This window comes from Coregonus lavaretus (assembly GCF_964263955.1).
Source record: "Coregonus lavaretus genome assembly, contig: HAP1_SCAFFOLD_275, whole genome shotgun sequence".
Taxonomy (NCBI): domain Eukaryota; kingdom Metazoa; phylum Chordata; class Actinopteri; order Salmoniformes; family Salmonidae; genus Coregonus; species Coregonus lavaretus.
Window position 1 is genome coordinate 197,418 of NW_028166965.1, and position 25,073 is coordinate 222,490.

At 43.5% G+C, this 25,073-nt stretch overlaps 1 protein-coding gene across 2 annotated transcripts in view; it reads left to right on the forward strand.

The window, feature by feature from the left end:
- Window positions 1-2,315: 2,315 nt before the first annotated feature.
- The window catches only part of LOC311106291 (FERM domain-containing protein 5-like), a gene marked incomplete at its 5' end in the record, with an annotated part of 117,074 nt that continues 94,316 nt past the window's right edge, over window positions 2,316-25,073 (forward strand). For both annotated transcript variants that reach the window (XM_084188424.1, XM_084188425.1), the window contains one exon: window positions 2,316-2,417. In XM_084188424.1, coding sequence (XP_084044550.1) covers window positions 2,316-2,417 — 102 coding nt within the window. The remainder of the gene's footprint in view (window positions 2,418-25,073) is intronic.

Genomic DNA, 25,073 nt, shown 5'->3' on the forward strand with positions numbered 1-25,073 from the left:
AAGGACAGCTGAACAACACCCCGACACCCCTCCTCACTCAGGGTCACATTTATGCTTGTGACCACACCCATTCTGCAGTGCCATGAACCAATCAACTGCTGCATGCCCTCACAGACAGGTGTTACTAGCATGCTGTCATGTCCATGAATGATGATTGGTAAATGTGTTTTCGCCTGTTGTTATAAAGTATTTGCCCACTCATGTAATTGTTGAACACATATCAGAATTTTAACAGCACCATAGGCCTATCCTAGAAGTTAGCATTATCAAAGATCTAGGATTAGCTTACCCTGTGCAAATATAAAAAATAAAATAAAAAATGTACTTCAAGGGGTCTTAAAATTCAAAATGAAATAGCAAAATGATCCTTGGTATGACCTTCTTAAAACAATTCCATATAGCTTAGTACAACCCCACTCCCCCGGCTTAGACAGGGCTCACTCCTCGATCACACCAACAGTGTCATTGCATTTTGGTACACAAGAAGTACATTCATTTCCAATGGAATGCTGTGTTTGCCTTGCAGCATTGCGTTGCAGAGGCAGTTGTTGTGTGTTCTGTGTGGTGCATACGTTGGACTTATCGAACTGTGTGGTGCATATGTTGGATTTATCGAACGTATGCATTAAACTGTATGCTTAGACAGCTTGACAGAAATGGTAGCAGGTGAATGTTGAACTTTTGTTGTACACATATCCAGATGACACTGCGTACCATTTTGCGCAATGACGCTGTCGGTGTGATCGAGGCTTTAGACTGTTTGGTGTCAAAAATAAGGGGTTAAACACGTCAACAATAGTAACAAATGTTTCCTGATCTTTTTTATATCTCTCAGATATAGGACAAACAAACTTCCTTTTTAGTTTTTGGAGGGACTATCTATTGTTCCATGTAGTGAATCTGTTATTCAATGCATTTGTATGGGCTAATAGCAGTAAGGCCAAATACAATTCTTCATCAAATAATTTTGGTATATATTTTTTAGATACTTCAAGGAGTCTTAATTCTAAATCAAATAGCAAAATGTTCTTTGGTATGACCTTCTTAAAACAATTCCATATAGCTTAGTAGAAACTCGGTTGAAACACGAGTCTTTCATAAATGATAGGCCTAATTGATAAGTGATATCATTGACAGCTTCATAGGTCTGTTGTGTAGCCTAATGTATGCATCTCCTACAGCTACATGCATTCCACATGTGTTGGTAGCTTATTATGTCTTAATCCCAATAATCAATCAATTAAAACAATTCTGCGTTCCCATCCACCACTCTACCTTTATAAGCGCACACTGAGATCACGGTAAAGCAGGTAGGGCAGGTCCATACCGTTATGTCAACCACTTCCAGCGGCTCCTCCTACTGGTCTAGTGGCCCACCTGCTCAAGCCTACCAAGAGCAGACTGCACTACAAATGATACACCACCTGAGGGAGCCAACAGCCTATTGAATAACCAGACAATCCTAATAGTAGGCCTAGCCTATGCAATAAGTTATAGACTCCCCGGATCATGGATGAGATCAATTATAGGCATATTAGGCTATAATAAGCTACATTATCATTGTTTTCTCCTCCCCTCAGTGGTTACTGTTGGCAATTATGGACATTGCATATGCCCTAGGCTATTTCAATGGTTGAATCTACAAAAATATGACCTCCTTTCCAGCCGCTCTCCTCGAGCGCGATGCACGAATTTGCATACGGCACGATTTGAGATACAATGTAAACAGCTCTCGAACGCACCAGTTCATCGAATCAGGTCGAGTAGTCCTTGCTGGCTACTCTTAGCCTTGCCGGTGTAGGTTAACTGGCATTATTTAAGCTGATGGGCATGGTCCTGCATTCTCATGGAAACGTGGGAGATTCGAAATTACTATTCATCGCATTGCTCCGGCGGAGAATGAACCAACCTGTGGTTTACACACAGAAATGTAGCCAATTTCCTAGTCTTTGACTGTCGCTTGCGCGCAGACACGTCATTCAGAGACGAGTCCGTAGTCCGCCCAGCAGCATTTCACTAAACAGAGAGCGAGGAAGAGTGTGAAGGTACGATAACAGTTTAACTGGACCTCAGCAGCAGGCTAACAGTTTATCGCATTGAGTGATACAGCAGACATTCTTTGGTTGCCCAGCCGTTGAGCATTCAGTGTGATATCACATCTGCGCTACCGGATATACGATGCTCGACCACGGCTGTACATTGACATTGCTGCTATCCAGGTGTTGGACCAAAGAGGAGGGACGTTGTTGATGTGACATTACATCTATGCTGTGTGCAGTTTATTGTGGTCCCATACACAGACACAGAGCAAGAAGATGCTGAGCCGTTTCGTGAGTGGCAGCATCAGGAATCTGGAACGAGAATACAACTGTACGGTGAGGCTGCTGGATGATTCGGAGTACACCTGCACGATCCAGGTCAGTTTCTGTTTAGTAAGCAGGTAACCTATTTTATTGATGCTGTTGCTGTCACCGTTGGTTGCCCCACGGTGGGACATGTCTATTTCGTCTGAGTATCTCCTACCTGTTCGCATCACTTAACAGCTTGATGTAAATAGAGAAACCCGTATTCTGCATTGCGTATTAAATGTGTAAAGATCTAATATATCTCATCGGGTATTTGAGGTAATTCTGCTGGCTGAATATTCGGCACATGCCTTCTTCACTGTCTGTGCACTACAACTGTCCTGAATCGTTCATCCTACAATATCGATCATCTATAGATCCTCTATCGATCTATGACACTGATTCTCTGTTTGTCAGTGTCTTAGACTGGCCTTGGCCTAGGTAGAGAGTGATAATCTGCATCAATAACAGTGTGTGTGTGTCTCCTAACCTGGAAGTTTATAGATGTGACAGTTCTCCTTTGATGGCTGTTATACCTGTAGGGTATTTTCCTCACCATCATATTAATAATGACAATATGTAGATACCTACACCATCCACACATCTCTGGGATCTGACAACAAAGGAAAACTATAGCCCACTTTCCAATGACTGAAACACATAAAGTGGTGCACTGAAGCGAAAGGAAAAGTTAGGATTTAACACCGACAATGTAAAGTCTGTAAACAAATACTGATACCTTTTCAGAGAATCTACAGTAGAAGAAGAAGTCAATCAATCAATCACCATTTGCAATCAATCAACATGACCAAATACCTGGTAAAAGCTCTCCTAAGTCTCTGTATCAGAACCTCTGACTTTCAGAACCTCTGAGTATTGTAATGACCCTGGCCTTGCTTTTACTGATCTATGCCTGATCACGACCCTGCAGCTGCTCTAAGAGCGAGACAAAGTATTCAGAGGCTCGTCACATCTCCAGGACGCACATTTTAAGGCTTGTCACATCTGAAGTCACATTTTAATCACTCTCAGACCATTATTGCTGAGCTGCAGCGCTCTGATAGATAGATAGATAGATAGATAGATAGATAGATAGATAGATAGATAGATAGATAGATAGATAGATAGATAGATAGATAGATAGATAGATAGATAGATAGATAGATAGATAGATAGATGCATTGGAAGAGAATGTGTGAGAGAGTGTATGGGAGGAAGAGAGCTTCAGCTCTTTATATACTGCATTTGGGCATTATCAGTCTGTGTACCTCAACGCTTTAGGGCTGCACTGCTCACAGCCGTACTCAGTTTATAATGTGCTGTCTGGTTCTGTTCTGAATGCATCTCTCTGGATCAGCTGCTCTCTATTGTTACAGGGTGGTTTGGAACAGGACATATTCAAACCCTTTATGATTCTGATTACAGAGGCAGAATTTGTCATCAGCCTGACCGTGCCCCTTTCCTGCAGTCAAACGACCAAAGCGCCATCTAGTGGCCTCATGGTTGGAATGTTATTAATATCTTTCATAATTTAATCATTAATCAATATTGTTTTTTTTAAAAATCCAGTGTTTTCAATGTCAAACGGTTTTGTTATATTTCAGTCTTCTGTGATGTATATAAATTGTAATATTGGGATGCAAACTCAAAATGTAATACATTTCAACTCTATATCTGACATGGTACAGGTGTCTTCTTTTTTTAAGCCCATAACCATGTGTGTGAGATGTATACCTTTGTTTAAAACTACCAAGAAACACTCTGTGTGACCCTGATTTAGCCAACTGCAGTAATTCAATAAAAGTACAAAAAGGAGGGAACTCAAGATTTTGAGATTCACTGACTTTGTGGCAAGATGAGCATTTTAACTTCTGATGGTGGCTTGAATGAAATATGTCTCTGTCTTTCATAGAACGGTATTGATCCAGATGAGCAGAGAAGTCCTCTCCTCTTAATATAAAATAATATGCCATTTAGCAGACGCTTTTATCCAAAGCGACTTACAGTCATGCGTGCATACATTTTTACGTATGGGTGGTCCCGGGGATCGAACCCACTACCTTGGCGTTACAAGCGCCGTGCTCTACCAGCTGAGCTACAGAGGACCACATCAGTATGAGTGACTGAGGCACTGGCACAGGGTCAGTGGTCGTGTCCCAAATGGCACCCTATGTAGTGCACTGTTTTGGACCAGGGCGCATAGGAGTCTGGTCAAAAGTAGGGTGCCATTTGGGACGTCCTTAGTCAAGATGCTGCACTCTGTGGTGCACTAATGAAATCACCACCCGTTCCCTGGAAGTCTAATGCAGGACTTGGATGGAGTTCAGATTTTGTCTTGTAAATGCATTATTGAGATAGACTTCCGCTTTTTTGGTCTAAGAGGGCATTGTTAAGTTATGTTGTTTACTGCCTGGCGTGTCGCCTGGTAATGTTGGGGTTTGTTAACCTTTTACTGCAGTGGGCAAAATCAGGTTCACACAGAGCGATTCTTGGTAAGTCTTAAACACATCTACTTTGAAACAAAAGTATACATCTCACACACATGGTTATGGCCTTAAAAAAAGAAGACACCTGTACCATGTCAGATATAGAGTTGAAATATATTACATTTTGAGTTTACATCCCAATATTATACTTTATATACATCACAGAAGACTGAAATATAACAAAACTGTTTGACATAGAAACACCGGATTTCCGTCAGGTTTTTTTTAATAATCTTGAATAATTATGAAATTATGAAAAATATTAATAACATTTCACGGATGAGGCCAAAGAGGGCAGCTTTGTTTTTGGAGTTAAAGGAAGCCTACATTCAGATATAAAAGCCTAATTTAGATGTCTAGTTCACCTTTCTTTCTTCTCATGCCTATACCATACAGTTTGACCATAATTAGCTCCCTATTGTGAAAATACAAGCAGACCGTTGAAATTTAACGAAGATGATCTAAACAAAGATTATCTAAAATTATCTGAGCATTTTCTTCATTATTATACAATACTCATCTTTTGCTCATATTAGCACGTTTAGTCGTTGGGTCCCACTTTAAACGAAGTACAACTTTAAGGCTTTAAATAACATACATAAAGGCTTCGTAAGCACTAAGAAAAATGCTTCACAAATAATCTATAAGCGTATATCATGCTCTATAAAGGGTGACATAACCATTCCCACTGTAGGCTCAATTGCCGAATGTATGTTTATACACCATTTATAGAGTATGACATACGCTTATAGATGGTTTGTGAAGCATTTGTGTTGTGCTTATGAAGTATGCTATATAAAGCCTTTATAAATTGTACTTTGTTTAATGTTGGACTGTCATATGTGCATTTGTTACTGTACATAAACATGTTATTACCAAAAGGACTTCTTAAAACTGCATTTGGGTTAATCCCCAATCATTCCCAGTCAAAATAATCTCTCCTAAATGCAATACCAAAGACATCCTGAAACTGAAATTCCACCTAGAGTGAACATTATATCACTGGAGAGAGAGAGGGTTCCAAGTGGGATCATTTCACCCCTTGATAATCCTGGGACTGGGATTGCTGGTCCCCTAAGTAGATGTATTTCTAACTGCTGGCTCAGGCTTAATAGAACCTAGAATAGAAGTAGGATGTGATTTAGACAGCCACAGCTCTGCTTATCAGACCCTCTAGCTACAGGCCTGCTATACGTTTTATATTTTTTTTTTGTCATTTAGCAGACGCTCTTATCCAGAGCGACTTACATGAGCAATTAGGGTTAAGTGCCTTGCTCAAGGGCACATCGACAGATTTTTCACCTAGTCGGCTCGGGGATTAGAACCAGCGACCTTTCGGTTACTGGCACAACGCTCTTAACCACTAAGCTACCTGCCGCCCCGTCACCAGGCCTGGGTATCAAATAGTATTTGTTGTCTTTCAAATACTTCAGCTGTGTTTAGTTGAACTTGCCTGGTGCAGTAGAACCAATGGAATCGTACAGTAAAGGCAAACTCTGCCCATCTGGCACTCCATACAGACTCAAGCAAACGCTCACAAATACTATTTGAACCAGGCCTGATGCCACAGAGCTGAATCTACACAAAACATGTCACTTTGATTCGAAGGCGCCCTGCAACAACAGGGTTTATCCATAATGTAGAGGAATAGTGAGATAAATCCTCCAAGGCTTTGGTGCTCTCTCAGATTAGGATGTCACTGGAAACATCCCAAATGTCACCCTATTCCCTATTTAGTGCCCTACATTTGATCAGGGCTCTATGGGGCTCTGGTCAAAAATAGTGCACTATATAGGGAATAGGGTGACATTTAGGATGCTGTCACTGACTGCTTCAGCGTGTCCCTTTGATTGCTACTCTTTCAGCAATAAAAAAATAATAATCTCTGATGCCAGATTTCAGAATTTAGCAATTTGCATCCTTGTCACTGACAGCTTGAAATGGTGCTGTTTTTACAACTACGGCGTGGACAGACCGGTAGGATTGTCAAGCGTCTGCCGCAGAGACTACTTAGCACCTCTAAACAGAGTGGTGGCTGTAATTTGCAAACCAAGTGCAAAGCGATTCTACATGTAGAAACGGGTGAAAATGTGGGTCATTATCGTCAGTCGCCAACGGCGGGTGGTCCCTATAACACACCGCTCTGACAGCAAGCGAACGGCAAACAAACGGCCCTGTACTGTGCAGACCGACAATTGGTCTGTTGAGTTTTCTCCTTTACTAATTACTTACCATGACAACTGATAAACCCAACATTGATCTCTCTAGTACTTGGTTAAGCTGCATGCATCTGAACTGCTGTGCCCAAACCCATTCCTGGAGCCAGTGCTGTACAGCTGCCAAGATACGGTATACTCCATAGCAGTTTGGCAGAACAAAACAAAGATCTCTGGTCGAGTGCCAACTTCAGGCAGGCAGGCAGGCGTTGCATGAAACCTTAGACCTCCATATTTTGCCAGCAGCACCAGAAGTGGACCTTTAACCACACCAGTCCCAGGTGACCTGTAGAGTGTCGGTATAAGAACCACAGAAATGTTTTGATGTGGTATTTACTTTAATGGTAGAATTGCAGTTACACACTATTGACCCCAAAATAGTTTGTTTCCTTGGGTCGTTAATTAGTTACTAGCTGTATTGAATTATTCTAAGTCATTACCAGACAATTCACATTAATACCACATCATGTCCTATTAAATATCAGGAAAATACCAGAGGATACATTACTGGTTATAAAGCAGTATGTTCAGCCTTACTGGAACCTAAGCAGAGTTCTGTTGGTTACGAACCTTGATAGCCAAACACCTTTCTCTGTAGCCTAGTGAATATGAACCTAGTCGCTGACAGACAGACAGTCGATCCACAGTGTGCCTGCCTGCAGAGCTGACTGACAGGCTGCTTTAGTCAGCGGTGATGCAGTGATGACAGAGATGTCTCTGACTCTGTGTGTTTAGGGTTCAAGTGGCTCTACTGTTGCTGTGCCGACCCACTACAATAAATAAATAAAATGTGTGCCAAGAGTGAATATTTCATGGAGCGTTTCACCACTACCTCAGACTGCAACGATAGCAGGCATCACAGCACACATGTTGCTCGGTGCTGTTTACACACACACACACACACACACACACACACACACACACACACACACACACAGACTCACGCATGCACACACGGACACACACGCGCACGCAGATGCACACACACACACCACGATAGCAGCAGACATGTTGCTGCTGGTAGTGATTTTCACTTTCATTGTGGTGCGGGCAGGAAGCAAAACGATAATCTTTTAGCTCACTTTGCAACCGCTGCATGCTCCCTCTTTCCTCACACAGTGATGATGTCACCGGGATAGCTCAGGACTCTGCAGCAGTGCCTGTAGGATCCACAGTCAGCACAGGAGAAATTAAGATTCCCGCTGTAGTCACTCTCTCAGTATAGAGTATATTCTCTCAGTGTACATATTTATCTATATGGAGCACTATTAGGATGACCCAATCTGTCCAGATAAATTAAAAGAAACAGATGGATTTATCAATGAATTACTTTAAATGAAAATCTTCCCTCAAGAAAGATTGGACAGAGAATAATGGTAGTATAATGGTACTGTATCTTACTCCTACTCCTTTCCTTCTACCTAGTCTTCCCATAGTGCTTTGTGGTTTGCTACCTCTTTGGGATTCATTACTTACCTAGCTACAGTGTGCAACTCTTGATCTGACATTTCTAATGCCTCTAAGCTTGTAATCTACCTGAGTGGCAGATCTTGTAACACAATCAAGTTCAACAGGGTTTAGTGAGTGACTGAGTGTGTCGGGACATAGAGAGGGAAAGACAAAACAATCCCAATAGTTTGAGGTGCATTGAATTGTCCACTGAGTCCACTCAGACAAGTCTTTAGCCTAGGAGCTGTAACGTTTAGGTGGTGCATCATATTGTCAGGAATTTCATATTGTTTCCCAGGTATTTATTGCCAGCTAATGCCAATGGGGCAGTGTCATATTTATACCCATGTCACCCTAGATATCTTTACCCTCCTTCTCCCAGCTCCAGTCTCCTTCCTGTTAGTTCCTAGCTGGTATCTGAACCTCTGAGCTCCACAGAATTCACTCTTTGTTCCCCTCACACTCTCTATCTCTCTATCTCTCTATCTCTCTCTCTCTCTCTCTCTCTCTCTCTCTCTCTCTCTCTCTCTCTCTCTCTCTCTCTCTCTCTCTCTCTCTCTCTCTCTCTCTCTCTCTCTCTCTCTCTCTCTCTCTCTCTCTCTCTCTCTCTCTCTCTCTCTCTCTCTCTCTTCTCTCTTTCCTCTCTCTCTCTCTCTCTCTCTCTCTTCCTCTCTCCTCTCCCCCTTCAGCACTGCGGCTCTCTCTGCAGATTAATGAGACAGCAGCCCAGAGAGAACCTCACACTGTACTGTACAGTGTATACATGACACAGAAGTGAAGGCTCTGTATTGTACAGTATATACACTCACCGGACAGTTCACAAAAATTGATCGCTCCTACAGACAGTGAGTCACATGGCCTTGGCTTGCTATATAAAGCAGGCAGACAGGCATCGAGGCATTCAGTTACTGTTTGATTGAATGTTAGAATGGGAAAAGCGAGTGACCTAAGCGACTTTGAGTGTGGTATGATTGTCAATGCCAGGCGCGCCAGATCGAGTATCTCAGAAATGGCCACCCTCCTGGGCTTTTCACGCAGTGTCTAGGGTTTACCAAGAATGGTGCGACAAACAAAAAACATCCAGTCAGCGGCCGTCATGTGGGAGAAAACAGCTAATTGATGAGAGAGGTCGAAGGAGAATGGCAAGAATCGTGCAAGCTAACAGCCGGGCCACAAACAGACAAATAACGGCGCAGTACAACAGTGGTGTGCAAAACAGCATCTCGAAACACACAACTCGTCAATCCTTGTCACGGATGGGCTATTGCAGCAGGCGACGACACTGGGTTCCACTCCTAAGGTCAAAACAAGAAGAAGCGGCTCCAGTGGGCACACGATCACCAACACTGGACAATTGAGGATTTGGACCCATCCTGCCTGGTGTCAACGGTACAGGCTGGTGGTTTACTGGTGTGGGGAAGATTTTCCTGGCACACGTCAGGTCCCTTAATACCAATTGAGAAATGATTGAACGCCACACCATATCTGAACATTGTTGCTGACCAAACCCAATAGAGTATCTTTGGGATGAGATGGAAAAGGCTGTTCGCAGCATGAATGTACTGCTGTCCAATCTGCAACAACTGTGTGATGCCATCGCGTCAGCATGGACCAACATCCCGGTGGAACGTTTCCGACACCTTTTAAAATCCATTCCCCGAAGAATTCAGGCTGTTCTGGAGGCAAAGGGGGTCCGATCCGGTACTAGATTGTTGTACCTAACATACAGTGAGGGAAAAAAGTATTTGATCCCCTGTTGATTTTGTACGTTTGCCCACTGACAAAGACATGATCAGTCTATAATTTTAATGGAAGGTTTATTTGAACAGTGAGAGACAGAATAACAACAAAAAAATCCAGAACAATGCATGTCATAAATGTTATGAATTGATTTGCATTTTAATGAGGGAAATAAGTATTTGACCCCTCTGCAAAACATGACTTAGTACTTGGTGGCAAAACCCTTGTTGGCAATCACAGAGGTCAGACGTTTCTTGTAGTTGGCCACCAGGTTTGCACACATCTCAGGAGGGATTTTGTCCCACTCCTCTTTGCAGATCTTCTCCAAGTCATTAAGGTTTCGAGGCTGACGTTTGGCAACTCGAACCTTCAGCTCCCTCCACAGATTTTCTATGGGATTAAGGTCTGGAGACTGGCTAGGCCACTCCAGGACCTTAATGTGCTTCTTCTTGAGCCACTCCTTTGTTGCCTTGGCCGTGTGTTTTCGGTCATTGTCATGCTGGAATACCCATCCACGACCCATTTTCAATGCCCTGGCTGAGGGAAGGAGGTTCTCACCCAAGATTTGACTGTACATGGCCCCGTCCATCGTCCCTTTGATGCGGTGAAGTTGTCCTGTCCCCTTAGCAGAACCCCCCCCCCCCCCCCCCCAAAGCATAATGTTTCCACCTCCATGTTTGACGGTGGGGATGGTGTTCTTGGGGTCATTGGCAGCATTCCTCCTCCTCCAAACACGACGAGTTGAGTTGATGCAAAAGAGCTAGATTTTGGTCTCATCTGACCACAACACTTTCACCCAGTTCTCCTCTGAATCATTCAGATGTTCATTGGCAAACTTCTGACGGCCTGTATATGTGCTTTCTTGAGCAGGGGGACCTTGCGGGCGCTGCAGGATTTCAGTCCTTCACGGCGTAGTGTGTTACCAATTGTTTTCTTGGTGACTATGGTCCCAGCTGCCTTGAGATCATTGACAAGATCCTCCCATGTAGTTCTGGGCTGATTCCTCACCGTTCTTCATGACCATTGCAACTCCACGAGGTGAGATCTTGCATGGAGCCCCAGGCCGAGGGAGATTGACAGTTATTTTGTGTTTCTTCCATTTGCGAATAATCGCACCAACTGTTGTCACCTTCTCACCAAGCTGCTTGGCGATGGTCTTGTAGCCCATTCCAGCCTTGTGTAGGTCTACAATCTTGTCCCTGACATCCTTGGAGAGCTCTTTGGTCTTGGCCATGGTGGAGAGTTTGGAATCTGATTGATTGATTGCTTCTGTGGACAGGTGTCTTTTATACAGGTAACAGGCTGAGATTATGAGCACTTCCTTTAAGAGTGTGCTCCTAATCTCAGCTCGTTACCTGTATTAAAGACACCGGGGAGCCAGAAATCTTTCTGATTGAGAGGGGGTCAAATACTTATTTCCCTCATTAAAATACAAATCCATTTATAACATTTTTGACATGCGTTTTTCTGGATTTTTGTTGTTGTTATTCTGTCTCTCACTGTTCAAATAAACCTACCATTAAAATTATAGACTGTTCATTTCTTTGTCAGTTGGCAAACGTACAAAATCAGCAGGGGATCAAATACTTTTTTCCCTCACTGTATAGTCCACTGAGTGTACATGACGCAGCAGAAAATGCACTGTATCATTGTATGACTAAAGCACAGGCAGTAGTGTAGCTGGTGTGCAGAAGAGGAAGCTGATTGTGTGTACATACAGTACTGTATCTCTGTATAGATGTGTGTGTGTATATATCTAGTATGTCTCTGCAGGCCATTCCCTATGGGGTTCGCTTTTGCGAAGAGCACATCCAGCGTGGACTGTCTCTGTGTTGTGTGCTCCTATGGGTGTAGTAGTGCCTGTCTCTCCTCTCCTCAGCCCATTGTGGAGCAGTGACCCAGAAGACCTGGCCTCCCTCTCTGACCGCTGTGTCTCAGGCCTGGCCAGGACCAAACAGATGGCCTGTGTTTGACCCTCTACTGTTACTGTGCCATCATCATCACTGACACTTGCCCATTGTACTCATCTATCATTAACACTGTGTGCCATGGAGGCCTAATGAGCTGACTCAGAGTAGAGTACACACACTCAAGCACGGATTCACGCACATACACATGCATAAATGCATGCAGATGCACGCACGCATACACACACACACACACACACACACACACACACACACACACACACACACACACACACACACACACACCATACACAGGTGGTCGAGTCGTGCCAAGCCAAAGAGTTCACACGTGAACCAAAGCAAACTGAACTGAGCAGTAGTAATGATTCTGGCTGAGGAGTGCATGCTGAGCTGAGTGGAGCTCTAGCAGTGTAATTAAAACAGTTTAATGATCCAATATCACAGATTTTATGCACCGCCTCGTATGTATCCTGGTCCCTGCACATTACATTAACCCGTTTTAAATATTATTGCTAAATAATTCTCAACCTCTGTCGTACTGGCAATCATGCTGGAGATTATGAAGGCTGTTTCATCTCCCGGATTATAGAACCAATGCATGTCTGTCTGGGAATAACTGGGAAATGAATGTGTCTGAATGTTATGAATTTCCTCTAGATGTCTCTCTCTCTCTCTCTCTCTCTCTCTCTCTCTCTCTCTCTCTCTCTCTCTCTCTCTCTCTCTCTCTCTCTCTCTCTCTCTCTCTCTCTCTCCCTCCTTTAGACATCTATCACTTTCATCTGTCCCCTCTCTTATTCATGTGGCACTTAGCAATAGCTAGGTAGCTCCCCCTTGACTGTTTGAACAGTTCAGACCATCTACAGTTGAAGTCGTAAGTTTACATACACTTAGGTTGGAGTCATTAAAACTTGTTTTTCAACCACTCCACAAATTTCTTGTTTACAAACTATAGTTTTGGCAAGTCGATTAGGACATTTACTTTGTGCATGAAACAAGTAATTTTTCCAACAATTGTTTACAGACAGATTATTTCACTTATAATTCACTGTATCACAATTCCAGTGGGTCAGAAGTTTACATACACTAAATTGACTGTGCCTTTAAACAGCTAGTAAAATTCCAGAAAATGATGTCATGGCTTTAGAAGCTTCTGAGGTGTACCTGTGGATGTATTTGAAGGCCTACCTTCAAACTCAGTGCTTGACATCATGGGAAAATCAAAAGAAATAAGCCAAGACCTCAGAAAAAAAATTGTAGATCTCCACAAGTCTAGTTCATCCTTGGGAGCAATTTCCAAACGCCTGAAGGTACCACGTTCATCTGTACAAACAATAGTACGCAAGTATAAACACCATGGGATCACGCAGCCGTCATACCGCTCAGGAAGGAGATGCGTTCTGTCTCCTAGAGATTAACGTACTTTGGTGTGAAAAGTGAAAATCAATCCCAGAACAACAGCAAAGGACCTTGTCAAGATGCTGGAGGAAACAGGTACAAAAGTATCTATATCCACAGTAAAACGAGTCCTATATCGACATAACCTGAAAGGCCACTCAGCAAGGAAGAAGCCACTGCTCCAAAACCACCATAGAAAAGCCAGACTACGGTTTGCAACTGCACATGGGGACAAAGATCGTACTTTTTGGAGAAATGTCCTCTGGTCTGATGAAACAAAAATAGAACTGTTTGGCCATAATGAACATCGTTATGTTTGGAGGAAAAACGGGGACGCTTGCAAGCCGAAGAACACCAACCCAACCGTGAAGCACGGGGGTGGCAGCATCATGCTGTGGGGGTGCTTTGCTGCAGGAGGGACTGGTGCACTTCACAAAATAGATGGCATCATGACGAAGGAAAATGATGTGGATATATTGAAGCAACATCTCAAGACATCAGTCAGGAAGTTAAAGCTTGGTCGCAAATGGGTTTTCCAAATGGACAATGACCCCAAGCAGACTTCCAAAGTTGTGGCAAAATGGCTTGAGGACAACAAAGTCAAGGTATTGGAGTGGCCATCACAAAGCCCTGACCTCAATCCTATAGAAAATGTGTGTTCTCTCTACTATTATTCTGACATTTCACATTCTTAAAATAAAGTGGTGATCCTAACTGACCTAAGACAGGGACTTTTTACTAGGATTAAATGTCAGGAATTATGAAAAACTGAGTTTAAATGTATTTGGCTAAGGTGTATGTAAACTTCCGACTTCAACTGGATCTTAATTTGAGCTAGTTTGCTACAGCAAGAGAATGATTCTGCAGCAACAGGAAATGTGAATTATTATGTTGATTCTAATTAATGGACATTTTTTGTAGGGGTTAATACATTTTTTGTTAGGGCAAATCAAGTGACATTTTAAAGTGGACATTACATACTTTAGATGCCTTTTTAAACCTCGAAAACACTACAAGTTAGCATTTCCTGCTGTGCAGGAATTAAGAATCCTACATCTCTGTATGTCTTGGAGCAGACTGTGTCAGAGCTGCCTGCTGTGGTCAATGACTCACTGGCTGCCAGTGCCATACAGGTCACAGAGGTGGACTCTACACTTAAAAAAAGGTGCTATCTAGAACCTAAAAGGGTTCTTTGGCTGTCCCCATAGGAGAACCCTTTTAATAACCCTTTTCGGTTCCTGGTAGAACCCTTTTGACTCCAGATAGAACCCTTTTGGGTTCCCTGTAGATCCCTTTCCACAGAGGGTTCTACATGGAACCAAAAAGGATTCTCCTATGGGGACATCCGAAGAACCCTTTTTTCTATGATTGTGTTAAGTTCCTCTGTCTCACAGGCCTCATTAGTGAGAGCAGAGGAGACCTGCTCCCTCTCCGTCACCGGAGCTCCTGTTCCCATCGGTCACAGAGACGGACAGACATAAACACTGGACAGACAGACAGACAGACAGACAGACAGACAGACAGACAGACAGACAGACAGACAGACAGACAGACAGACAGACAGACAGACAGACAGGTCAGACAGACAGGTCAGACAGACAGGTCAGACTACTGACCACCCTGCCCAGAGGGTCACCATAATTCCTTTTGATAATTTCATGAAGCTATAAGAGGTTTTAACAGCACAGCTCTCCTTTAACAGTGGCTACAACTGTGGTTTACCACCTTTAAAGACTGATAGAAAGAGTACAGTTATTTTGTCATCATTTCCCATATTCCAAAGAGATGACTGCCTGAGGCATAGTTTTTTGTATGAACGAAGAGCAACCAGGGACTATAAACCTACACCATGTGATCATGGCATTGAAGAGGCAGATCAAACCACGTCTCAGACAGAATTCCACAAGTGTTAATCCACCGTGTGTAGCAGTGCACCTCTAGAGAATACATCAGTACAGCCTCTCAACATGGGCTTATATGCTTTAGTTGTGCAGGCTAGCTGCTTGTCTATGCATTGGGGAACCTAAACTAGTTTTCTGAATATGATAGAGGCTCTTTTTTTTTCATGTGTCCCAAATGGCACCATATTTCGTATATGGTGTATAACTTTTGACCAGAGCCCTATGGTAGTGCACTATAAAGGGAATAGTGTGCCATTTGGGGCGCAGACCAGAGCCTGTGAGCGGAGTTGAGAGGTTGGAAATCCCACTCATCGCTCATGGAGCTGTGCTTGCTTACCGCTCCAGAGCTCCATGTCCTTTCCAACAGCTCCGCTAAAAGCCTGCCACTCCAAATTCGCACAATTCATTAAAATCATAATTTAACCAACACCCATCTATTTTTGTGACTACCTGGACCTACCAATTGGTTTTGAAGTATTGAAACCAAACCGTATGGATTTGAATGAAAAGTATTTGAATAAACATGAAAAGGTGAATGTAAGAAGCGCACATCATTTCAAATAGGCTACATGTCATATTAAACAGCATATAAACACTCTAAATAGGTCAGGAGCCAGACAGGGAGCCTAAGAAGCCTACGAATGATTTAGGCTATATTATTTCAATTATTTTAAGGCTATAGCCTACATATAAATTGTGAAGCATTTGCGAGTGCAACACAATAGTCTGGTAGGGACATAAAGGGCTCAGCATTTAAACAACATTTAGTTGGATTAAATCATTATAGTCTATACATTGTGCATAAAGGCTGTGACTTACTTAGAATTAAATACAAATTAAATGAAAAATCACTTATTAGTGCCTTTTGAATTCATTTTTAGAATTCATTTTTAGAAACACGAGTTTGGCCAGTCTGTGGTTTCAGGCTCATGCGATGGTGCCTGGAGAGCAGGCCAGCAGCGGAGAATATCCTCTCCTCACTTGCAGAGCCACTGGGGATACTAAACACCCCTTTGGCCACTCTGGAGAGCAGGCCAGCAGCGGAGAATATCCTCTCCACCCCTTGCAGAGCCACTGGGGATACTAAACACCCTTTTGGCCACTCTTGCCAGGCTGGGCAGAGATGCAGAGTTGTTTTTTAAATTTGTCTATATGTAGTCCTAAAGGTTTTTAGGCAAAATAACCCAATCAAAATGGAAAGCTCCTTGAACATGGGAATATGCCAGGCCTATTGGGCCAAATTCAATTATGGCCTATTGTATAGATAATAGAACAGAAATGAACGAAATGTTTAAGATATCAAATTTTTTGTTTATAAATACTTTGCTCTAATAAAATAAAATAAAATAAAATGTTATTTACATTTACGTCATTTAGCAGACGCTCTTATCCAGAGTGACTTACAGGAGCAATTAGGGTTAAGTGCCTTGCTCAAGGGCACAGACAGATTTTTCACTTAGTCTGCTCGGGGATTAGAACCAGCGACCTTTCGGTTACTGGCACAACGCTCTTAACCACTAAGCTACCTGCTGCCCCTATTTGTCACATACACGTGTTTAGCAGATGTTATAGCGGGTGTAGCGAAATGCTTGTGCTTCTAGCTCCGACAGTGCAGTAATATCTAACAACTAATATCTAACAGTTTCACAACATATACCCAATACACACAAAACTAGTAAGGAATTAAATTTAAGAAAATATACATATATGGACAAGCAATGACAGAGCGGCATGGACTAAGATACAGTAGAATATTATAGAATAGAGTGCAGTATATACATATGAGATGAGTAGTGCAAGATATGTAAACATTATTAAAGTGACTGTAATCACTAAAACGTAAAACGTAAACGTAAACGTAAACATTATTAAAGTGACTAGTGTTCCATTTCTTAAAGTGGCCAGTGATTTCAATAGGCAGCAGCAGCCTCGAATGAGCTAGTGATGGCTATTTAACAGTCTGATGGCCTTGAGATAGAAGCTGTTTTTCATCTCTCAGTCCCAGCTTTGATGCACCTGTACTGACCTCGCCTTCTGTATGATAGCGGGGTGAACAGGCAGTGGCTCGGGTGGTTGATGTCCTTGATGATCTTTTTGACCTTCCTGTGACATCGGGTGCTATGTGTCTTGGAGGGCGGGTAGTTTGCCCCCGATAATGCGTTCGGCAGGTATCATTACATACAGCCGGGGGAAACTATTGGATATCAGAGCGGCGGTAACTCACCAGCATAACGACCAGGAATTCTACTTTCCCGAAGCAGATCCTTTGTTTGCTCTCCCCAGGGCAACTGAACTGATTCCAGCGGCTGACCCAAAACATTGCCGGCGGAGGAGAGGCACTCGGAGCGGCCTGCTGGTTCAACTTAGGAGGCGTGCACACCACCCACCGCTTCCAAGTATACTACTCGCTAATGTTCAGTCTTTGGTTAACAAGATCGACGAACTCCGGGCAAGAGCTTACTGCTCTAATGACACGTAGTTATCTACCCACCTTATTCCTTTATTTTAGCATGTGCATGTAGTAAGTACACCATCATGCTTTTGGGATACATCACCGCACTCCCTCTCTTGCTCTTGGTCCTCATCTTTGTAAGTCACCTTGATTTAGCACCTGTGTGTTTTATCAGTTTCTTTATGAAAATATTTAGTGAACTCCATGACAGTAGCTAAAGCAAGGGGCTATAGCAGCACACAAGTAGACTGCAAATGCATGCTGGGCCGGGCATGCCCTGAGCTCGTGAAGTGAGCTCTACTGGAGCGCTACTGGAGCGAAATTGGAGCGGGCAAGAAGGCCGACGCTCCAGCCTTTGGGAATCTCGCTCCACGCTCCAGTCAAATTGGGCACGCTCAGCTCCTCGCTCCAGCTCCGCTCCTCGCTCCGCTCCAGCTCTACTCCGCTCCTCACTCCGCTCCAGCTCTACTCCGCTCCAGCTCTACTCCGCTCCTCACTCCGCTCCAGCTCTACTCCGCTCCAGCTCTACTCCGCTCCAGCTCTACTCCGCTCCAGCTCTACTCCGCTCCTCACTCCGCTCCAGCTCTACTCCGCTCCAGCTCCGCTCCAGCTCCGCTCCACTCACATACTCTGGCGCAGACATAGAGTATGCTATCCTTCCTTTCTTCTTTCATGTTGAACTTGAGTGGAGTGACAACGCTTATTTAAGAGTGCTGCAGTTCTCCTTCTGCTGTAGAGGACGTCATCTTTGAAATGAAAGGGAGGGAGGGAGGGAGGGAGGGAGGGAGGGAGGGAGGGAGGGAGGGAGGGAGGGAGGGAGGGAGGGAGGGAGGGAGGGTGATTTTGTTCAGACAGATGATTGTGTCAAAAGCAGTGAACTTGAACATTGTTTTGTTGCAGTTTGCTGAGGACTTGATGTTTAATTCATGGAATCCCATTAAGTCTTCTCTCCCTTTTGATATTCAATCTGCATATTAATGATGTTTTCACTGAGGTGCTCATACTTGTTATAGTGTGTATTTGTGTGTACTTGTATGTGTGTAGCACAGTACCTGTATATGTGTGTGTTTGTGTGGCTATTTGCGTATCTGTGTGTGTGTGTGTTTCTGTATGTTTGTGTGTGTGTGTGTGTCCAAGGGTGTTGCGTGTGTTCAGCCACTCTGAATGATAATAAATATATAGTAATATATACCATTTAGCAGACACTTTTATCCAAAGCGACTTACAGTCATGTGTGCATACATTTTAAATATGGGTGGTCCATATTTCATTGCTGTGTTGCCCAACAGGGGTGCAAGCTCTGCACATTACACTATCATCTCATTCTCTCAGTGGGGTTGGTGCTATAGGAAGTTAAACACAGCATAAGGAGGGAGAGGTGGAGGAAAAATATAGAGATAGGGATGGAGAGGGGACAATGAGAGAGGGATGGAGAGGGGACAATGAGAGAGAGAGAGAGAGAGAGAGAGAGAGAGAGAGAGAGAGAGAGAGAGAGAGAGAGAGAGAGAGACATTACAGAGAGAGAGAGAGACATTACATTTTACTCCAAGACGGCCTTTACATGTTAGCTGTACTGACTATGCCAATGTTGACTGGCACTGGCCCCTTCCTCTTGGCATCCCTGTATAGGATGCATGTCTGTGTCCTGCAGTCATTGTGGAAGGCTGGCCTGGTTAGTCTGGTGTGCGTCCCAAATAGCACCCTATTCCCTATGGGCCCAGGTCAAAACAGAGGGAATAGGGTGGTATTTGGGATGCAGCCCTGGACTCTGGAGGGTACCCAACAACCCAATATCCCACGTGCCTCTCCTCCTCTGACTGTCCTCTCCATAGCCTATAAGGGCTTAGGGCCTAAAGCATGGGGGATAGTGCTGCGTGATAGAGGCCAGGGGTACTCAAGTACTGTTTGAGAAGGTCCGGTCACACACATTTCCTAGATGGCAAAGGTCCAGATGGATAATGTAATTTATCGGCGCAGTAACAAACACCTACCTCGCAACCCATGCGACCTCAAACTGTTCACACCCCTCTTGTTGGCGGAGGGAAAATATGCAGTTCTAAAGCTAATTTCCTGCAACTCTATGCATTCTTCCATGTCTTATGTGTGTTTATATGGTACCAGGGGTCGAAGCCCGACCGAGTCCATATTGATGCCGTTCTGTGTCTGTATCCTGTCCACCAATTCTGTATGTAGGATAAAGGCTAATGTACTGAGCATGTTTCCACACAATCCCGCTAATTCCATGTGTTACAGTGCCTCTGCTATTGATGATGGGATACAGTGTTACTATAAGCATGGACGTGTGAAGTATTTATGTTCATGTTATGGATAATGATGGAACCACATTCTCCTTTTCCTCACCAATTCATGTGTGCGTGTGTAAGCTCGTGTCTGTGTGTGTGTGTGTGTGTGTATATGTGTTGATATTGTTGTTGTCCTCTCTTGTCTGTAGTCTCCTGTGCCTGCCTGCCTGCCTGGCTGGCTGCCTGGCTGCACTGTCATGGGGACTGAGGCTGTGCTGAGATTCAGACACTCTGCTAGAGCCAACATCTGCTCAGCAGCCATAGCCTCCCCGCCTGACAAATACCCGCAGCAATATATATGTGCTTGTTGTTTATTAACTCATATTCAGCATATTCTCTCTGATAAATGTCGTCCCAGAATGTTGATGTTTGGTTACTACTAGCTTGACTTTTGTTACAAAGCCTACTACTGTTATTTGCCCCTCAAGGAATAACTGAATGTTGTCCAAATGCTATGTATATCATATCACTCAATCACAGAGATAAAGGCTGTTCTTGAAAACGGACCGGCTTTATGTCCATCTTTTAGATCTGGCCTAGAGGATGTCTAAACTCTTCCCCCATCTTCAAACTACACCAGCGTTGCTAACTGAGGTCTCTAAAGAAAGTCAAGGCTTAAAGGGATACTTCGGATTTTGGCAATGAAGCCCTTTATCTACTTCCCCAGTGTCAGATGAACTCGTGGATACCATTTTTATCTCAGCGTGCATTTTGAAGGATGTTGCTAACTAGCGTTAGCACAATTACTGGACGTCTATGGCATGCTAGCTGTTACCATAGACGTCCAGTCATTGTCTTAACCCTAGTGAGCATACTGGACGCAGAGACATAAAAATGGAATCTGCAAGTTCATCTGACTCCGGGAAAGTAGGGCATTTCCAAAATTCCCCGAAGTATCCCTTTAAGGCATTTGTTCTGCAGTTACAAGACTCTCTATCTTCTTAGTTTCTTCACTGTTGTTGTTATATAAAATAATGAGTGATAGACTTCAGGCAAAACAGCTCATCTGCTCTGCAGCCTCATCATGCAGTATTTTATATCGTGTTTCTACCTTGTCTGCTGGAGCACTTCCTGCTAGCTCAATCTAGACTGAAGTGAAGAGAGAGTGCCATACAGCAGCAAAGGCACAATAACCACCTGGAGTTGCTGGACAGAAGCTAAAAATCTGCTCTTCAATCTGTTCAGCTCGCTGGAGAGAGAGAGAGAGAGAGAGAGAGAGAGAGAGAGAGAGAGAGAGAGAGAGAGAGAGAGAGAGAGAGAGAGAGAGAGAGAGAGAGGAGAGAGAGAGAGAGAGAGAGAGAGAGAGAGAGAGAGAGAGGAGAGAGAGAGAGAGAGAGAGAGAGAGAGAGAGAGAGAGGAGAGAGAGAGAGAGAGAGAGAGAGAGAGAGAGAGAGAGAGAGAGAGAGAGAGAGAGAGAGAGAGAGAGAGAGAGAGAGAGAGAGAGAGATAGAAGCTCGCTGTTGGAAGGGGGAAAAAGGGAGATGGAGATAGAAAGCGGTAAATAGAAGCTAAAACGCTACTCTCCAACTGTTCAGCTCTCTGTGTGGGGATTTAACAGAGCTCTGCTGGGAATAGCTGAAAGTCAGTTTGCAATCTGGATTGAAATAAATTGCATACTGAATCAATGTTTTTACACAGCGCTGTAGCTAGGAAAAACATGTTGAATTGTTTGAGTGCTTTTGTTGAATCTTGGAGACTAGTATTTGACCCAGGTGGGTTGAAAAGGCATGAGTTTGAATTGAAGAACAGAATATCCAAAGAAAGTTTTAATATGTTTCATTTTGGGTAGCCTTAATGTATAAATTCTTTGTCTTTGGCATTTAGGCCTCAACAATAAGTGACAAATGTATGTGATCATCACATTACTACACTCAAAACACATCACACAATACTATAGATATACTGTGCATTCGTTCTTGACTCCAAAACTGCTCTATTCTCCCACAACTGGGATTCATTACTAAGCCAGCAATGTGTGTTCTGACATTTAACACATGAAGGTATGAAATGTACTGGTCTTTCGGCAGGCCATTTTGCACCCTTGCGGTACTCTACGTACATTTTTCTGTTCTCTTGGTATTCCTCTCAGGCCTGGCGTTTTGTTTGGCTGCCTGGTTCAGTTCTATTTTTACCTTCTCTATATATCTCAGCCAGTGTGTGTGTATAGCATATTAAACCTCTCCTCTGCCTCTGTCGCTCTCTCTCTCACTCTCTCTGTCTCTCTCTGTCTCTTTCCTCTCTCCTCTCCTCTCTTCTCCTCTCCCCAGTCAAAACTTCCCCCATCATCAGATCACTTCCATACACACATCATGACACACTTCAGTCAAGTGCTAACCAAAGTTCCCACTCCTCATCCTGCTTAATCTCTTGTGGACAGACTACATAAACAGAGAGAGGGAGATCCTTCTTTGTAATCCTAAAGTGTCCTGTTGAGAGGGAGTTTACCAACACAGAGCTGCTCAGACTCTCTGTTGTCTTGTGGGGCTGTGTTTGAGATGAAAGTCTGCCTTCGCTTGTGGGAGCTCTCCTCTCCTTTCCTCATCTCTTTTCTACCCCCCCCCCCCCCCCTCTCTCTCTCCTCCTCTCTCCTCTCTCCTCTCTTCTCTCAGCTCAGAGACAGGTGGATGGACAGCGGCAGAATGACTCAGTCAGAGAGAACTATATTCATCCATATTGGCGTTTTTCCTGTTGCATGTATAGATGTACAGTATATGGATTAAGCTATAAGTAGTTCTAACAAACTTTGGTTTTCTTTAAAGTACTGTCCCCTAACTTTAGAAACACACTTTGTACCTCATGGATTGATGTCAGTGGAAGATTCACACAAAGGTTGAGATACTTGTACTTTATCGTCAGGTTCAGCCTAAGTTTGAGGAAGTAAAACAGTTGAATTTGGCATGTGTTTAGTTTATTGCAAAGCAGAACTTTCATGCTAACCAAATGAGCGCAACTTTTGATTAAGGACATTTATTGGTTCCTCCTGTTAGAAAAGCAAACTTATGTTGTTTAATTATTATTATTAAGGCAGGACATAATATCTTATTCATATAGTTTGGGTGTAATTTTTATGTTGACCTCTGCTAGCAAACATATTTCATACTACTGATACTTAGTTTAGGGATGCCAGTGGTATGAGAAGTTGGGGAATTATTTGTTTAAAGGAATTGAAACATTTTGATGGAATATTTAATAAAACAGTATAAACTTCTTGAAGTTTCATGATTTGTGTGTGTGTGCGTGTGTGCATGCGTACGTGCGTGTGTGCATGCAGGTGCATGTGCATATGCACATGTCAGTGTGCACGCACGCAGGTGTGTATGTGTGTCTATGTGTGCCCACTGCCCATTTCCAGTGGCCCCATCACTCCTGCCTGGTTCGTCCTCATGCATGCAGACAGACAGACAGACAGACAGACAGACAGACAGACACAGCACAGCACAGCACAGCACAGCACAGCACAGCACAGCACAGCTCTCCTATATTTATCCCAGTAGCTGCTTGCCAGTGAATACATTCCAGACACGTTTTCCATAATTCTGTTAATTTACTGCAGCTCCTAGCCACCTATGGCCGGTCGGCCACACAAATCAAATTGGACAACATTAGATTGGCACTGAGCAGTTCCAGTTCTGCAGTAATAATGTGTGTTTTGGAGCAGCGGCTCTCTTTTTATAGGTCATCCATCTTAACAGTTAAGGAAGGGAGGGTCATCTCTAAAACACAAGGTAGAGTTGATGAGGAAAAAATTAGTAAACAATGTGGGAAAAAACAAACTGAAAAACAATGTAGGTTGTGAGTCATCCGCATCCATCTATTCCTGCAATCATTTACATTTACTCTCTTTGTCTTCAGGTACAATAACATAATAAACAGCTAACTAAGCACAAAGCACTGAAATGACAATCATTTAACCTATTTCAACCAATGTGTTATAACTGTTTATTAACGATTAACCTGCCTTCATCGGTTGTTATTTTGTGTTTCATGGTACTGGAGCTGCCTCTCTCCTACCGTTTTGTATTCAATATCAACAGGCAGGATCTAATTGGCCCTCTCAGGTCTGTTTGCAGGGCATGTGAGGGCACTACTTCATTTTCCTGCTTTCAAACCATCCCATTCAGTGGCTCTCTGATTATGAGATGCAAGGCATCGCTCATGTTTCTATGGCTCTCTCTCTCTCTCTCTCTCTCTCTCTCGCTCTCTCTCTCTCTCTCGCTCTCTCTCTCTATTGCGCCTAATCTGTCTCAAATCGGCTCTAAGAAAAGATTCAAAAGGTACTCTGCCTCAATTAGGGATAAATACCAGCTCAGGGAGCACATAATGGGTTGTCTACCCTCTCTCACCTCTCTGGCTTCTGTGAGGAAGGAAACGTCACAGATGTACATTTGTTCTGCATAGCTGGCCTGATAAAAGACGGGAGGGACGGTGGCGGGTGGAGAGGAGGCTCATTTGAATTGCAGAGAGAAGGGACTTTTATTTAAGCAGCAGTTTGATTGGAAGATGTATTCACTCGTCAGGGACGTGGACTAATCCCCAGTAGTAACACTATTTGTTTATTTAGGCATGTTAGTAATGCTGTTTAGAGGAACACAACGATGACAAGGTCATTCCGATGATCTGTAGCTGGCTGTGATTTATAAGGCTAACAGCAAAACATGTAAATGCGGACTGTGGAAATAGCTCATGTAGCCGAGTGCACAGCAGTGTGTCCCAAAGCAGTGTCTCAGTGTGTCCCAAAGCAGTGTCTGAGTGTGTCCCAAAGCAGTGTCTCAGTGTGTCCCAAAGCAGTGTCTCAGTGTGTCCCAAAGCAGTGTCTCTGTGTGTCCCAAAGCAGTGTCTCAGTGTGTCAATATCAGTA